At 40.7% G+C, this 18285-nt stretch overlaps 2 protein-coding genes across 2 annotated transcripts in view; both read right to left on the bottom strand.

Annotated features, from left to right (window-relative positions):
• LOC110320126 (guanylate-binding protein 2) overlaps window positions 1-12462 on the bottom strand; it is a 19492-nt gene extending 7030 nt beyond the window's left edge. The window contains exons 1-6 of the mRNA XM_021196037.2: window positions 12294-12462; window positions 9400-9614; window positions 8609-8736; window positions 7709-7818; window positions 2892-3085; window positions 2315-2557 (exon numbers count right to left, since the gene is read on the bottom strand). Of these exons, the coding sequence (XP_021051696.1) occupies window positions 2315-2557; window positions 2892-3085; window positions 7709-7818; window positions 8609-8736; window positions 9400-9589 (865 nt within the window). The 5' untranslated portion in view covers window positions 9590-9614; window positions 12294-12462. The remainder of the gene's footprint in view (window positions 1-2314; window positions 2558-2891; window positions 3086-7708; window positions 7819-8608; window positions 8737-9399; window positions 9615-12293) is intronic.
• A 2378-nt stretch (window positions 12463-14840) lies between these two features.
• Window positions 14841-18285, bottom strand: part of LOC110320255 (guanylate-binding protein 1) — a 19518-nt gene continuing 16073 nt past the window's right edge. Inside the window, exon 10 of the mRNA XM_021196161.1 lies at window positions 14841-14951. Within this exon, the coding sequence (XP_021051820.1) occupies window positions 14841-14951 (111 nt within the window). The remainder of the gene's footprint in view (window positions 14952-18285) is intronic.

The raw sequence follows: 18285 nt of genomic DNA, 5'->3' as shown, positions 1-18285 counted from the left end.
AGCAGATGCTGGAGAGGATGTGGAGAAAGAAGAACACTCCTCCATTNCTGGTGGGATTGCAAGCTTGTGCAACCACTATGGAAATCAGTCTGGTGGTTCCTCAGAAAATTGGACATAGCACTACCGGAAGATCCAGTAATAACTTCTCTGGGCATATACCCAGAAGATGTTCCAACTGGTAATAAGGACACATGCTCCACTATCTTCATAGCAGCCTTATTAATAATCGCCAGAAGCTGGAAAGAACCCAGATGTCCCTCAATGGAGGAATGGATACAGAAACTGTGGTACATTTACACAATGGAGTACTGCTCAGCTATTAAAAACATGAGTTCATGATTTTTTTGGGCAAATGGATATATCTGGAGGATATCATCCTTAGTGAGGTAACCCAATTACAAAAGAAGTTACTAGATATGCACTCACTGATAAGTGGATATTAGCCCAGAAACTTAGAATACCCAAGATACATTTTGCAAAACACAAGAAAACCAACAAGAAGGAAGACCATCGTGTGGATACTTCATTCCTCCTTAGAATAGGAAACAAAATACCCATAAAAGGAGTAACAGAGACAAAGTTTGGAGCTAAGATTAAAGGATGGACTATCCAGAGACAACCCCATTCGGGAATCCATCCCATCATCAGCCACCAAATCCAGACACTATTGCACATGCCAGAAAGATTCTGCTGAAGGAACCCTGATATAGCGGCCTCTTATGAGGTTATGCCAGTGCCTGGCAAACACAGAAGTGGATGCTCACAGTCAGCTGTTGGATGGAACACAGGGCCCCCAATGGCGGAGCTAGAGGAAGTACCCAAGGAGCTGAGGTGTCTGCAACCCTATAAGTGGAACAACAATATGAACTAACCAGTACCCCCAGAGCTCGGGTCTCTAGCTGCATATGTAGCAGAAGATGGTGTACTGAGCCATCATTGGTAAGAGAAGCCCCTTGGTCTTGCAAACTTTATATGCCCCTTAGAGGGGACGCCAGGACCAAGAAGTGGGAGTGAGTGGGTAGGGGAGCAGGGCGAGGGTAGGGGATAGGGGACATTCAGGATAGCATTTGAAATGTAAATGAAGAAAATATCTAATAAAATAAATTTTAAAAAAGCAAAAAAATAAAAGACAAAATGAGAGCTTTGCCACTTCTGCTGACTTTATTGTTGTGGTATTTTTAAAATGCTGACTCCTTCCAATCCTATCTCTGGTCCATATAATAGATCAACCCAGATGCTCTCCCACCAACTGTACATTGATGAGGAGATCAGCTGTGTTTTCTCAGAGCTTTGCTGATGGATTAAAAACATCACACTCCAGGTATCTGACCTGCCCTTTGGAGCACCACAGCGTGTTGTATGCAGAACATTCAAGTGATCTAGGCATGTAGACCAGAAAGACTTACCTTGTCCTCCCAGAATCCCTATCTGCCAAATCCCCATAGAGCTTAGAACCCATGGTGATGTTCTTCAGTCATGTCCCTGTCCTTTCAGGACACCATCCTTCCACACTTCTTCAGTGTGGCTCTCTCTCTCTCTCTCTCTCTCTCTCTCTCTCTCTCTCTCTCTCTCTCTCTCTCTCTCTCTCTCTCTCTCTCTCTCTCTCTCTCCACTCTCTTCTTTCAGTCAGCTGACTCTTACTTTCTTGAAGTTGGAAAGTTGTGTTCCACTCTGTTTCTTCTTCTGTTATGTTATGCTCTGTCCTTCTGGGTGACTCTTATCAGCTTAAAGAGCAGCATGTTCTCTACCCCCAGCAACTTAAGTTCCACTGGCCTAGACACCTGACTCCCAAGTAAGAGCTCCTCATTTCTCCTAGTTATGTGAATTGTTATTTTTCACTGTGAATTTGGGGGTTGTTTGCTTGTTTCCTTTTAAAGTGTCTTTTGGAAATGTTGTGTTGGAAGAAGGATGGAAAGCACATCTGTTTACTCCTCATTATACTCAATAACTGGCTCTTTAAAGTCACTACTAAACATTTTGTACATGAAAGTTTTAGCCCTTAGTGGCAAACTACATAAATATGGTATCTTCACTTTTCCTGACTTTTATTAATTCTTTTTATACATGGGAAAAATGAGAAGGCTTTTAGGGTTGAATTAGGTTCTAATTATTTTCTCTTTACCCTTTTTGCTATTATAGACATGAGATGGTGAGAAATGGCTTTAATTACCCAGTAAATTCTACCATGTGATACATGCACTACATTTTCAATGACATCAACTAATGATGTTTAGTCTAGTTGAAGTAGCTCCCTGAGTATCCTCTACAGTAAGAAGAAGGAAAATCAAGGTGAGAAGTAAAAAGAATGACTTACGTGGCCCATTGACTATGATGCCACCAGACAGAGTCTTGACAGAAGAGTAGCTGAAGATGTATGAGGTGAATTCTGCAACTTGTTCTACAAATTCGTGACACAGCTCCTCCTCCCGCAGCATCTCCAGTTTGCCAAGTTGCGTCCTCTGAGCGGGCCTGTCAAAGATGAAGCACTTCCTCTTTGGAAAGAATTTCCTGATGCACAGTCGAGGCTCATTAAAGTTTTTAGTTTTCTTATCAGCTCCTGCCAGAATTAGAATTAGATGCAATAAACTTCCAATGAATTATTTCTATATATGACTCTTCCACTTCTGTTACTTTCACAAAGCCTATGTAAGCCATAAAATAGCTAATGAAGAACGAGCAACACAAAAATTTAAAATCATGAGAAAGAAAACACCCTTTCTCTAAGAAGATGTAGCTTGTAAAATTTCAAATGGAGTCCAAGTGATTCTGCTAAGCTGTGTTTTCATTTCCTATAACAACAGTTAGGATAACTCAGCTAAAAACTCAAGACCTTTGCCAATTTATGAAATTGTTTTCCGCTCATTTCAGAACATTTCACCAATTCCAGGTACCTTTTTTCAGGGTCAGCGAATGTTCCAGGTACTCATCAGAAGTGACAGGTTTTCCGTTAACCTCCAGATCCAGGGAGAAATCTCTCAGAGCCCACACAAAGGTGGGAAAGAAGCCCACGAAGTTAGCAGAGTCGTCTATCCCGTCATCAGGGGATGACTTTGACTTGATAAGATCAGTCAACTCTGTCACATAGCTGGCATGCGCAGTTAAGAAAACTAGAAAAACGTTCATCATTTTATGATAAGTATTCTACCAGTGCCTCCCCAAATTAATGTGTTTTTCTTGTTTGTTTGTTTAGCTGTATTGGTCAATTTTTGTCAATTTCACATAACTAGAGACACTTGGGAAGAGTAATTACCTCAACTGATTAAATTCCTTAATTGAGAAGTTACCTCTGTAAGCAAGGACTGTGGACATGTCCGGGGAGACATTTTCTCAACTACCGATTGATGCAGGAAGGCCCAGCCCACAATATGTGGTGCCATCCCTATGCAGGTAGTCCCAGGCTGTATAAGAAAAGCAGCCTAGCAAGTATATGAAGCAAGAAGAAATCCTTCAAGATCTTTGCTCTAGCCTCTTGGTTTGTGCGTTGGTTTCCTTGATGATAGACTGTAGCATGTAACTCTTTCATCTCCAAGTTGTTTTGGGCCATAATGTTCATCGCAGAAACAGAAAACAAACTAAGACATTAGCTTATTCATTCACAGAATTCAATCATTCACCAACATCTATTGAGTCTCTACTATAACTCAGGCACTTCAAGGGAATACATTTTAAAATTAATGAAAGAATGCTACCATCATAGAGTTTATGGTGTAACAGATAAAGACAGAAACAAAAACAATAAGTAAATAATTTTAAAATCTCAGATATTTACTACCATCTTCATGTAGCAAAATGCCTTAGCCTAAAGGCTAAAGAATAAATGTGTGTGTCCAGTTACTATGAAATCTTCATGTGCCTTCTGCAGTACTTGTTAGCAGGAATGTAATAGAATTAGAGAAAGCATCCCTGAAAGCCCCAGTGGAGATGCTGGAGAGATGGCTCAGTGGGTAGGAGCAGTTCACATTCTTGCAGAAGACCCGAGTTCAGTCCCTAGTACCCAGTGGCTTGCTACTTGGGGAAATTAAAGTTTCAGGAAATGTGATCCTTCTAGTCTCAGCAAGCAGCTCATATGCATCAACACACACATGTTGGGGTCCAGGAATTGCCTCACATACCACAGGAACACTGATCTCAGTCAGACAGGGATAGTTTATAGAGCATACACCCCAAGACTGAACCATGACATTGAGTTCAGATTCTAAAGGGGTTTTAAGATAAAAAATCTAGGGCTGGTGAGATGGCTCAGTGGGTAAGAGCACCCGACTGCTCTTCTGAAGGTCCGGAGTTCAAATCCCAGCAACCACATGGTGGCTCATATCCATCCGTAACAAGATCTGACTCCCTCTTCTGGAGTGTCTGAAGACAGCTACAGTGTACTTACATATAATAAATAAATAATTAAATAAATAAATAAATAAAAAGATAAAAAAATCTACAAACATCTGTGTCAAGTTATTTCACCAATCAAGATTTCAGGAAAGGGGGATTGCCTTAGGAACACGTCTTTGCTGTATACTTATCCTGCTCCCATTGGTTGGGGTATTCAACTGTGGCAGTGTGGGGTAGTAAGTTGTGCACATACAGCCTGGTCCCTGAACCAGCACAGGCCTTGATCCCTGGTGACCCTAAGGGATGGCAGATGTTCCGTCCCGCCTCCAGGGTCTCTGGCTCCTGTCACTGCTACAGCCTCCCACAGGCCTCCTCCCCTACAGAGAGTTGTGTGGCCATAAGTCACATAGGCAATACCCCAAGCTCCTGGTATTGTCTGGACTTCACCCCTACAGTTACCTGGCAACAGCCAGGTATGCTCCTCCCCACAGTTACCTGGCAATCTCCAGGTAGCTCTGCCCACTGTAATAGGGGCTGCTTGCTTCCTCCTCCCCCTCTTACACTCTTGTTCTTATTCTCTTACTCTCTCCTCTTGCCCTGCTGCTCCCCCAAAATTTCCTCTTCTCTCCACATGGCCATGTCCAGCCTCTACTTCTCTACTCTTCTCCCTCACTCTGCCTTTCTATAATAAACCATCTATCTATCTGCCTTTTCTATCTTAAAACCATGGACTGCCTTTTCTCATCGGGACCCACACTGCTGGAGCAATGGAGCAAGTCCTCCTCCAACGAGCTGCATGTCTAACCTCCTTCAGGAGTCCTCCCTGTGTTCCCAGCCATGGCTTCTACCATCCCAAGGCAAGCCGCTGACTGAGCAAGGCAAGGACCCTGATCCTGCAGTAACCAGCTGGAGCCCTCTTCCTTCCCTTCAGCCCCAGGCCAGAGACGGCCTGCGGNGGGGGGGGGGCACTCTTCTCAGATCTTCTGAAACATAAAACAGCACGAGAGCATGAGAACCTGTCGACCTCTGCCTCATGCACTTCTGGGGACCCTGAGCCAATTCCAGCAGGTTCCACAGGGACCTCAGACTGCTCCTTCCCCACAGTAGGAGGGGAGGGTCCTGCATGCCTGCCCACCAGGGCCGTGGGGTTGAGCACAGTCAAAATGTTCCGTGTCTAGCTCCATGAGTGGCTCGAGCCCTGTGGCTAGCTAGACTCAAGACCCCATTTTTTACTCACATGGCAGGGGACTTGCCTTGTCAAATATTCATGTCTTAATTTGTCTGCTAGGATAAGACTTGTTTCATCTTCGTGTCTTAACTTGCCAACCAGGATGTGTTACCCATGTACACGTCTCTTTCTGCCAAGTAGGATGTCAGGTCCCTGGGAGGTCTTGGGAATTTAAACTTTCCTAGATCACTATTCAACATATTAGTCTTATGCTAAATTGTTTCTTATATTGGTGCAGGTGTCTGTCTTATGTTGTGGTCCATCCCAGGGTCAGCTTATAAAGACAAATACTATAAAAGCTTATACATAGGTCAGCAAGTGCTGTTGGTTGGTTAGCTGTTGTTTCAGGTCCAAGCTTATTGTGGGTAATTATACAAAGCAGTTCTACTGACTTCAATCATAATTGGTTTCCAAGGGCACAGAACATAACAGAATATATAGTTAACCTTGGCATTCAAAAGTTTCCTCGTAACAGCAGAAACATGAGAAAGTTTTCTTATAGTAGACTATCTAGATAACAGTTACCTAGGCCTTAACAACACAATTAATAGTAATGAAATGAAACATCTGAGACTTCTATTTGGGTAACATTCCAGATAGCAGTCAGAATGTCTGTGATAGACTAATATGAGTGTGTATGTAACATGTGTATGAACTCCACAGCATAGGGTAAAATCACTAAGGAAATAAGTGGCAGGATATGTAAGTTTGAAGGCTAAAGTAAGAAGTTTCAAGATTTATTCTACTAAGTAGGAAACCAGCGGTGTATCTTGAAAGTAGAGAAGGTAGATATGGCAGTATTTCAAAAGGTCACACTATCAGAATTCCATCTGACAGTTGAGACTATCGGGGAAGAGCCTTAGAACTAGAAACAATGTAGGCAAGATAGTGAGACTGGTCTAGGGAAACAGCTATGCTGATAAGAGTTTTAAACATCTGTGAGAGAATCCTTTCTGGGATATAAAGGAAAGGATCAAGATGAGGTTTAGAACAGAGCAACTTTGTGGAACATGTGGGAATGTATTATAATGGGAAAAGTTGGGGAATTGTTTTTGTAAATTTTGAATTGAAATCATCTCTTAAAGATCTATATGAAGAGGAAAAAAATTGAATTCTGTCACAGTTTTAAATGGAAATTTGATGGTGACTGAAATATAAGTGTGCAGAAACCCATCAGACAGAGTAATATTGCCTAGGGATTAGGAGGAAAGAATGAAGAAAAGTGCAGGAAGTGATGAGCTGACATTCAGAGTTCTCAAAGGAAATGGATGAGAGAGGAAAGTGGAATATTAGGAAATGATGAAGTTCTAGATCAAGAAGCAAGTGGTTCTGAAAAGAATTGATGTTTGAAATGTGACTGAGGGGTCAGATAACCTGACCTCTGGTTGAGCATAGAATCCATAGTATACTTAGAAGGCAGTATGATACCTGAAGTTAAGTTCATGGATATGCTGGTGGCATTGATAGTGACTTAGGGTTGGTAATTGGGAAGGGAGAGGAAGGAATGATACCATGAGGATGAACCAGGAGAGAATAGTGAAAGTTAGTATCTACTGGCTGACAGACTCCAAACAGCAGGGAATAAAATCTTCAGCAAGGAAGAGTGGGCTAGTCCTAGGGGTTTGATAAAAGGAGGTGGTGTGGTTTGAGGGCACTGGCTTCAAAGGTCATCATGTTTCCGATGGCAGAGGACAAAAAAGTGACTGAGCTGTAGATTTCAGAAACATTAAAAACTGACACTGGAGGTACAGGCTAAAGAGCAATCTCTAGCTCAGATCCCTTGATGAGTTTGCAAGATAAATATTACCTATAGTATCCACTGGGCAGTCAGGATATTACTAACATTTAGAGATAATGATAACACTGACTATTGAGCACACTGGTTCTGAATCATGTTGAAGATACGGACAAATGCAGGATACTGAGCTAGATAGGGATGCTCTCAGCAGTGTACCACTCTGTCCAAGGCAATGTATGATGTAAGAAATTTGAATTTGTAGTGGAAAGTGAGGCAAACTCACATGAGGAGCTTCAGCAGATTTGGTAATTAAAAACTTCAAAATACTAAGGTCCTTGTCTGCCTATCTAACTGATGTAATACTGATGCTGCTGTTTCTAGGTTTAGGACTATGCTAGAGAACGCCAAAAGGATACTGCAGCTGGTCCATGGCCTGCTGGTTGATGGTTCCTATGCTGTTGTAGATGAAGGTGCTGCTGAGGAGGACTGCCAAGGCAAAGATCCAGCAGTCGTTCTGGTTGTCACCCTACAGGCCAGTGAGTGAAGAAGCATGGCTAAGAGACTGTTCATCAACTCAGTTAGGCAAAGAAGGCCTTTGTCTGTCCCCCATCAGCTTTCACATCACAGGTAAGTCATTTCTACCTATACAATGATTTTATGAATCTTCAACTCATGCTGTATAATTCAAATACAACAATGTACATCCATGAACATGAGAGCATGAAGGACATTCACACTTACAAGTCATAATGTTGGTCAGTTACAAAAATCTAAACTGGCATGCTGGGCTTCACTCACGGAACATGTTGTATATGTTAAGGGCCATTTTATCACTGGTGACAGTAAGGTCTTTCAGTAAGTGTTTTCTTTGTCTCAGATAGTAACTCATGATTCTCCATAAACAATGATATTGTTGAAGATCTTGCATTGTCATTCTCTTACTGACAGTCCTTTGTGGAAATGACTATTTAAAAAACATATTTTATTAATTCTTTGATAATTCGAAACATTGTACTTTCATCATGGTCCCACACTGAATAGTTAGCTGTGTTTATAACACATATAGGCAAGTTCAAGTTTTCATTACAATCTCAACCAAAATATTCTATTTTGATTTGACAGAAGAATGACTAAAATATTGTTAGCTGTCATTTAAAGGCTGATCCGCTCTTCTCAGCTCTTAGACAAACTTGTAGAACAGCACATACATCTAATATTTCAGAAGCATAAATGCAGGAGTGGGGTGTGTACTGCAAGGTGAACTATTGACAAGTTACAAGTAGCATCTGAAAAATTTTTATTTTATTTTATTTTACCTTCTCAACATCTTCAAGGCCCTCAGTGTCAAGCAGAACTAGGGTTTGCCCTGCCTTCTTGGGGTGAGGCACACACCACATCCAGATGCCCTTGGTGTGAGACTGCACAGTGGAGCCCAGCGAGAAGCCTACAAGGCAGAAAGGGCATAGGATGGGCAGGGCAGTAAATGAAGGTGCTTCCTGATATTGAGTTGAAAAATAACATAGTTACATCTGAAAGAGTAAACGACTTCAAGTATTGATTGAACTCCTAGCCTAGAAATAGGCAATTTGTAATATCTAATGGTGATCAATGTATTCATTTCTTAGAGCTAGATTCTTGTTCCTTCTATGTTGACAGTCTAGAAAATGTTTTAGAATTCATTCCTAAGGAAGTTAGCAAGGTGGTGGTGACCCACACCTTTAATCCCAGCATTTGGGAGGCACAGGCAAGCAGATCTCTGAGTTCAAGGCCTGCCTGATCTACAGAGCAAGTTCCAGGACAGCCAGGACTATAGAGAAACCTAGTCTTTAAAATAAAATAATAAAAAAAAAGAAGTTAACTTTCTCAATGAATGTATTAGTTCTTTCTCTAAAATGCATCTACTATTCCTTTCATTTAGAAAGCAAAGGTACTGTTTAAAGACCCAGTGGGTAAGGATGGCTCTACAGCAAGAAGTTCTACTGGTGGGTAGGCAGTATCTTTTCCTAGTCCTCCTCTCTCTGACACTCTTTCCTCACATCTGCTTTCAGGATGCTGGGGACATGAGTGAACAGAAGGAACCAAGCACAGATTTGTTGGTGGCACTCACCTGTTCTCTTCCCGGCCAGCTTGTTCATCAGGTAGGATTTGCCTGTGCGGTAGAGGCCCACGATGGCCACCACCACCACAGGCTGAGTGATGGCAGACAGGATCCTCAGAGCCTCCTGGTTGATCACTAGTTGAGCCTCAGTGTTCTCAATGAGGCACATGGGTTCTGACATGTGGATCTCTGAGGCCATGGCCAGGGTGGTTTCTTTTTTGTCTCTAAGGAGCAGATAAATTGAACTGCAATTTCTAGTCAGTTAGATGAAGTAAATATTATGTACTGAAATTTTCCTTCTCTGAAATGTACACTTCTAAGAGTTTGGGGGCCCTGCATGGCTGTCCTATAGATTGGTCTACTATTGCCATTTAAATACAACTAATTTGAAGTTCATTGAGGACCAGAAAAGTTATGTACTGGGTTCAAAAGGCGACATATACTATTTCTCCAGCTTTGTCCAATCCCAGAACCCTGCATATCCTGAGTGTAGTGGATGACTGGGTTTGCAGCATTTTTACAACAGCCCTAATGAGGCTGCATACCTTGCAACTCCTCTGCTTCTTAAGTCGGATTTTTCACTAATGCCCTTTTTCTGCTTCCCGATCGAATGCAGGATCGCTGCTTTCTCCTCACATCTCTTCAGCTTCTTCTCGTCTTCAGTAGATCCTCCATCTTCCTTTATCCTCCCTTCCTTTATGGCTTAGAGGACTATATAGCAGGTACCTTGTAGAGTGCCCTTCAGTTTGATAATTTTTTAGGTTTTCCCTTAATGTTAGCTTGAAAGTCTACTGGTATATACAGGGCAAGAAGATCCTAGAACTGTTATTCTTGCAATCATCACTAATCAAATCAAAGGATGAATGGTGTGGACATGACTTGCTCTGACAGTGCTCTTGAATGCGGTCTCTGGATTAAGGGGCTGCTGGCCAAGGACTATTCACTATTTTGTAATCAAAATTACCACTTGAACAGCAAATAAATACTTAGGGGAAATGTCTAGGGTTTAATCAGCAGGGAAATACAAGTAAAAAAATGCATTGAGGTTCAGCACACTGAGAATAATCCTGCACTAAGAAAACAATAACAAGTGCTTCTAAGGGTGTAGAAATGAAAGCCTTACGAATTGCAGCTAAGAATGTTAACTGCAGTGGCCACAGGAAGGAGGTTCCTCAAAAACAACTGGAACTACCAAATGACCAAATACTGCTTCCGTGTGTGTGTGTGTGTGTGTGTGTGTGTGTGTGTGTGTGTGTGTAGGTGTAGGTATATATACATATAGTATTGTGTAGGTACAGATGTGTGTGTGTATATAATGCATATGTATATATAGATATATATGTATAAATATAGATGTGTATAGATGTGTATAAATATATATATTTAAAGCAGCCTTTAGAAAGACACTCAGCACATACAACTTCACTATACTTCATGTAGTTTCATCACTACTTTCAATATCTATTAACAATTCAAGTTTATAAATTAACCACTTTAGCATTTGCTTACAGAGGACTATCTACTCTTATCATGCTGCATATTTATTAATGGGGGCTCAACAGCAAGTAGAAGTATTGTTCCTACTTGCATTCATTCATCTATCCATTCATTCAGTTGCATCATAGACTGCTAAGTACTTATTTCATTCCGTGTGACTTAGGACTTTGTGACCATTCCTTAGTTTGTTGCCTGACTTGTTCCCCGTGTTCACTGAGGCTCCCTCAGCTGGATTCTGTGCTTGGCTTGTACACTTCCATGACATTCCCAGTGCTGTGGTACTCTCTACTACCACATAGTCTTCCAGACCCAGCTCATAATCTTCCAGACACAGCTCACATTTTTCCTATGTTGCCCTAGAGTTGAGAATTCCTCCCAAAGGTTTGGTTTCTTTCAGTGCACAGTGGCATTTATGCCAAAAATATCACATGGAGTATATTCATTGCTTCAAGGTGAAACAGTATTTTCTGGAACATGATATAGTCTTTGAACTCATGAAGTTACAGCAGCTATGGCTGCCTATAGAAAACCTGCTTAAAGGTGGTTAGTGGCACACGCCTTCAATCCAGCACTTGGGAAGCAAAGGCACATGGATCTCTGAGTTTGAGGACAGCCTGGTCTACACAGTGAGTTTCAGGACAGCCAGGGCTACACAGATACACTATTTTGGAATCAAAACAAAAGAAAAAAGAAAACATGCATAAAATCCAGCAGTCAAAACTCTACCATAGATTGGTGAGAGTCCCTGGAAGTCCAGAGCATAACTGAGATGACAATGGCAGTTAATGGCTGCTACAGACTCCAGGGTTGGTTTTCTTCTGTAATATGGCCCCTGTTACGTCACCCAAATTCCACTAGGTGGCGGTATGCCCACATTTGAATGAGCTGCAGTAACTTGATTAAATGAGGATATGAAACTGAGGGATGGGTGAGAGGAGATGGAGGAAAGAGTAGGGATTATATACAATCAAAAACACATCACATATATGATGTTCTCAAGGAATAAATAATGTATGTGTATTCAAAATAGTATACACAAAGATATTGTAGCTCAATAGATTTTCAATGGGAGAACTGTCCCTTTTTATAAATTCCAAGCAGCCTAACTTATTTAGGTAGGTACTGGCAACAAGTTCAGGGATTTTGTCTGAGTTTCATTAGATAGTAAGGATGATCTAAAATGGCACCGAGAAAGCAATATGAACCTCAAAGCACTTATGCTCTCAGTGTGAAGTCTTCTTCCCCAGAGTTTAATTAATTTGCCCTAGTAGGGACAGGGACATTTAGGGTAAAGGCTGTCTCTGTCACCCTGCCCTGGCCCACACACATCTGTGCTGGTTTCAGCCTCCTCTTGTTAGGGTAAACCAGCAGTCTGGTAAAGTTTCCCACCCCTGCCTCTGTCTTACCTGAAGAGAAATCCTTTAGAGAAGAAGCAGTCTTTCAATGTCTGTCAGCTTTGCCTCCGAGTCTGCCTGCGGAGTCTCTATCCTCTCTCATAGGCACTGTGACATAGACTCTGTAGTGACCCAGGAAGTTCCAGATTGTTGCCAGAGAACTTGTGAGGAGTCTGCTCTTTATTTGAGCGATGCATAAGACAATGAAAGTGAAACTAAAAGACTTCCTAACTGGGGTGGGTGGGTGGAGGCATGACTCAACCACCACAGCAGGAATGAGGGCTCTGCTCATGGGAGGAGGGCCTCAGGATTTCTCAGGTAGAGATTGATAAATGGTGCAGTTTCTTGTGGGTGTTTCAAAATGCAGGGCGAAAAGGGTGTGTTTGACATCATTCTCTTATGTTTCAGTCCTTTAATGTCCATTAGTGTTAGTTCTGTGAGGTTGCCAGCCCCACCTTGTTACACAAAGTTAGCAAGCGATTGTGCAATTCAGAAGTGAACATAAATCATTTAAAAATCATTTCTCTGTACTATGAAAGAGTAAAAATAGAAAGAAAAAGGTTAGAATAGGAAGGAACAAGGAGAGGGAAAGGAAGGAGAAAGAGATGGGGGAGACAGAGGGAAGGAGGGAGGAAGAAAAATCACTGAAAGTGAAAGTGAATCTGAGTTCCTTTAAACACTTCAAATGCTGGGAAATCAGCTAAGCTTGTTTGTTCATTTGTCTTTTGGACTAGAATAATCGCTATTAACATTATGTACAATCCCAAAACAATTTTAGCACCACTTGAATATTTGTCAATCATGTGAAATTTAAGAGTAAACAAAAGGGAATATTTGGGGGGGGGGAGGGTTCTAAGCTTAAAGGGGCAGAGTTTCCAGTCATTTGTAGCATGTTTCTTAGAAACAAGTGAGTCAGAGTCCTGACACTAAACCACTGAGTGTAAATAACATCTCTCAGAAGCTGAGGGAAGCCACTGTCAAAACTGAGACAGACATCTGTGAGTCTCTGAACTCAGGCTGGGAATGACCATGGAGTTGACAAGCCACTGGCACTGTGGCTTTGAACAGTGTCCCAAACTGTGCTTTGAAGTTCTAAAGATGCCTAATTTATCCTTATGCTGATCTACCCACTGACTAGTACTTAAAACCTTCCAGGGACTTAGCACAGATCACAAAATAGGCCAGACTCTGAGTACAAGCGTTGAGTTCTTTCTAAAAGCACACATGATATGAGCATGCACTCAAACGTATACTACAGAAACACCACACCACCCACTCTTATGCTATAAGTTAATGTACCACCAGAAGTGTTTTCTAAAAGCCCTGGGTTTAATGCCACCAACAGAAAATAATTATACAGAAAGTACCTTTGTGTTTCTGTATTCCACAAGAGTAAAGACTGTGACATTTCCTTTGTGTGGTACTGTTATTCTGAATGTTCAGCTGCAGAGCTGAACCCCTCATCATTGGGAGACTTGTGACAGCTAAGAGTCTTCTAATGCTATCCCCTCTTACAAAAATTTAGGAGAGGCTTTTCTTACATTATGAACAATGTATAGCATGCACTTGAAACAATTATGATAAGCTTGATCATTTTTATTAAGAGCTTTCACTAAACCAGTGCTTCTGCCACATTGTAGAAGGCATTTATCCTCAGAGACTTACAAATTATGTCATAGCAGCAAAAGAAAGATAAAAATGAAGCTTGGTTTCACAAGAGGTGGCACTGTGGTCATGAGCCTCAGAAGAACAGAATGAAATTTTTTTTGAGTTCTCCATTCTGTGATTGTGGAAGTCATTCTACAACTCTTAGAAGGAGAAAGTGTTTTTAAAAATTAAAAAGGGAGATTAGAAAGGAAACACTGAAGGCTGGAGCAAGAAAGAATCAAGAAGTTCTCTAAATGGGGGAGGTACTACTCCCACTCACACATGCATTCTGCCTGGAGGGGACTTTTCTCCCACTCTCCATTGAGTTTCTCTGTTCATCCAGCAACCACAGAGCCTCCCCACATTGAGCCCTGCCCATTGTCTACCCTGGGAACCAATGTCTGCAGACAGCATGAGATCCTAGGAGCTGTGTCCTATGGATTTGTTCAGAATTTATCATGTTTACAACATGCCAATCCCAGCTTAGGGCAAGCTAAATCTTTAAATTCCTTATGAGCACAAGACTAAGAATATCCAGAAGGGGTATGTGTGATACAAAAAGGTCTAACCAAACAGAGCTGCTATATCACTATGTTGTAAAAGCAAATCCCAACAATATGATTTAATATGTATACAGAGTACATGTTTACAATATCAAATATAAGATCCAATTAAAAAAATCACATGAATCTTTGCTTCTAACATAAACATGAACTGAGTCACTTCATAAGCCAAACATCCCTTTCACATATAAACTCCACGTTGTTAACTTTATTTCTCCCTTCTTCCCAATAAAGTGTCATTGTCTTCAAGTCTAGTTCAGTGCCAAGCTGCATCACAGTCCAAAGCTGTCCCCGAAGTTTATTCCTTGATGAGTGGAAACAGGGTATAGTGCTCTAGTCTGTTCGAATTTTAAAGTATGGTGCATGGTGAAGGTGGAGGCATGTTCTTGATATTCTCTATCTCTTGACGTAGTAGCATGCTCTCATTCCGGAATCCTTCCCTGAGAAGTCTTTCCTGTTCCTAAAATGGAGATGGAAATTGAACTTCAATGGCATCCCATCCCACATTCTTCAGACTCTCACAGACTCTCCTTTGGTAGATACACTAAACCCTGGGGGAATTTTGACGTTTTTCTCAAAAGTCTTTTCCTTCTTTAACTTCCATAATTTCTCTCCCCTGTCTTGTATACACACACACACACACACACACACACACACACAAGCACACACGCATATTTCTTTCTCCAGCTTTAGAAATGTAGACTGACAGTTCTGAACACCAGTGGCCTAAAGCACTCAAGTCCAGTTCTTACGTCCTTTGACTCATGTAAAACACAATTTTCTGTAAAATCAGCACTAGCTTGCCTGTTCTTCTTTGCCTCATCTCTAAGCTGTGCTGCGCAAATTCTCAAACACATGAAAGAAGGTGATAAAAGGGGGCTTAAACAAAATGGAATGTCACTACTTGAATCAGAATCAGGGCAGGTGTTCAATCAAGGAATTTAGTACTTGTCCCAGTTGTAGTAACCAAGACAGAAGACATATTGAAGCAAGTGGGTCTTCAATGCTCAGGCAGTTTCATTAACAACAGTGGAGGGTTAGTGTAGATGTGGAGGAATGCCCAGAAAACAAGATGTTATGGGCAATTTGAGCATTTAACCACTTTGCTTAAAAGTTTAGGACTGACTCTACTCTTTAAGATGCTTTCAGAGATAAGAGCATTCTAGGTGTGGTAGACACAAAATTTCTACAGATCCCATTCAATATAAAAAATTAAGAGTTGAATTTTATGTCATAGAATATGATGCAAAAAGTCATTTTACATGTAGATATTACAATTACTCTATTTAGCACAGGAGAAAATTATAGTCCTGGATAAGTTATTTGAGGATTCTATCACAGAAATCCCAGATAACACCTGAGGAGAATTTGCAATTGAAATCTACAGTTTAATAGACATATCCTGATAAAGAGCTTCATTTAGCAATAAGCAGACTTAAAGGAAAAAGAGCAGTGAGGGAATGAGAATATAATACAGTTTGTGAATGATATCCTGCCATTGGGGGATGGTATGTTATTGCCCTTGGATTGAGGGTGGGGAGGATGGAGCACAGAGTCTCCATTCACAACTCAGTCAAGCCTTGACCTTGTGAACCTATGCCTCAGCCTCCCCATATACATTGTTGATTGGACCACTGGGAACTGAAAATTAAAATAGTGCAGCCAACTCTGCTGGCCTCCATCAGGCCTGCCTAACAAAAAAACATCCAGGTCCACAGAAGAATAAAGAACCAGGTAAAGGGCTGTAAAAAAGTTCTCCAAGAAAACGTACCCAAGAAACAGGCTGGAGTAGTCATTCTCATATCTAATACAATACACTTGCAACCAAAATTAATCAAAAGAGCTGGGAAGGACACTTCATACTCATAAAAGGAAAAATCCACCAGGATGACTTCTCAATATTGAACAAACATGCTCCAAATGCAAGGGCACCCACATTCGTAAAAGAAACATTACTAAAGCTTAAACCACACATCAAACCCCACACATTAATAGTGGGAGTTTCAACATCCCACTTTCACCAAAGGACATGTTATCGAGACAGGAACTAAACAGAGAAATAAGGAAACTGAGGTTATGAATCAAATGGACCTAACAGTGAGGCAGTCATTACTCATATCGCATTGAGAAACCAAACCATGGACCATTTGACCATTTCCTATCTATCTTAGGTGAAAGGTATTCTGCTTCTGCTGTTCTACAGTTGATCCTACTGACCTAGTCCCTTAAGGCTGGCTTCCCCAGCCTCCAGTTAGCACCTCAATGTGACACAGTAGGAGGCTAGGTAAAGCTTCATTTGAGCTTCTCTAAATTGAAGTTTCAGCGAGAAAGGGAAAGGGGGACTTATCTCTGCCTTTTGTCTTGTACAACTCTCTAAGCTAGTGTTCACATAGTAAAAGCTCACTGCAAGTTTGCATATTCAGATAATTAATTAAGTAAGAGGTTATAACAGAGAATGCCTATATACATATACACTAGGAAAAATTATCTGGCTTAACTTTCCCTTTGCAGGGTCATGGGAAGTTTAAAACTATAACTAAGCCATCCTTAATGTCTTGTTTTGACAACCTCAGTCAATATCTTATCTCCTGTTTTTGCTTCTGGGTCCTGTGGGGTATATCTTCTTTATGACCTTTGTTTAATGATTTCTGTAACACCTTGGAACATGCCCTAAGTCTTAGAAGTCTGCTGTTATCTCAGAAGCAATTAAGAAGTCCTGTTGTAAAAGGAACTGGAATGTATCTGCAGATGTTGCCATTTTGAATCATGTGTAAACCTTTCATGCTAGTCATTTCTGCAGAATAAATGCTCTTTTTCTATGTGTACTAACTGAGTCTGGTTTCATCCTTCAGTGATTTTCCTATCTATAGAACTTTTCACCCAAACACAAAAAAGTATTTTTTTTATCAATACTTCATGAAACCTTCTCCAAAATAGACCATATAGTGGCTCACAAAGCAAGCATCTAACATATACAAGATAATTGAAATCACTTCTTGTATCTTATCAGACCATCATGGATTAAAGCTAGACTTTAACAACAACAGAAACAACAGAAAGCCTAAAAACTAATGGAAACTGAACAACTCCCTACTCAATGATCACTTGGTCAGGAAAGAAATAAAGAAATGAAAGACTTCCTAGAATTCAATGAAAATATAGGCACAACCTATCCAAACTTATGGGACACAATGAAGGCAGTCCTAAGAGGAAAATTCATAGCCCTGAGTGCCTTCATAAAGAAATTAGATAATTCTCATACTAGCAATTTAAAAGTACACCTTAAAAGTCTAGAAAAAAGAAAGCAAACACACCCAAGAGGAGTACATGGCAGGAAATAATCAAATTCAGGTTGAAATCAATCAATTACAAACAAAGAGAACAATGCAAAGACTCAACAAAATAAAGGGCTGGTTCTTTGAGAGAATCAACAACATAGACAGACTGTTATCCAAACTAACTAAGAAACAGAGAGACAGGATCCATAGTAACAAAAAAAGAAGTGAAAAGGAAGACAACAACAGACACTGAGGAAATCCTAAGAAACCTTAAGTATTACGTCAACAGCCTATACTCCACAAAACTGGAAAATCTAAATGAAATGAATGATATTGAATGACTTCCTAAATGGATAGCACTTAAATGAAGATCAGATAAATGATTTAACCAGTCCTAAAACTCCTACGGAAATAGAAGCAGTTATCAAAAGTCTCCTAACCAAAAAAAGAAAAGAAAAAAAAAAAAAAAAAAAAAAAAAAAAAAAAGAGCCAGATGGTTTTAGTGCAGAATTCTAC

This window comes from Mus pahari, chromosome 4 (assembly GCF_900095145.1).
Source record: "Mus pahari chromosome 4, PAHARI_EIJ_v1.1, whole genome shotgun sequence".
NCBI classification, from domain to species: Eukaryota; Metazoa; Chordata; class Mammalia; order Rodentia; family Muridae; genus Mus; species Mus pahari.
This window is presented reverse-complemented; position numbering and strand designations above follow the sequence as displayed.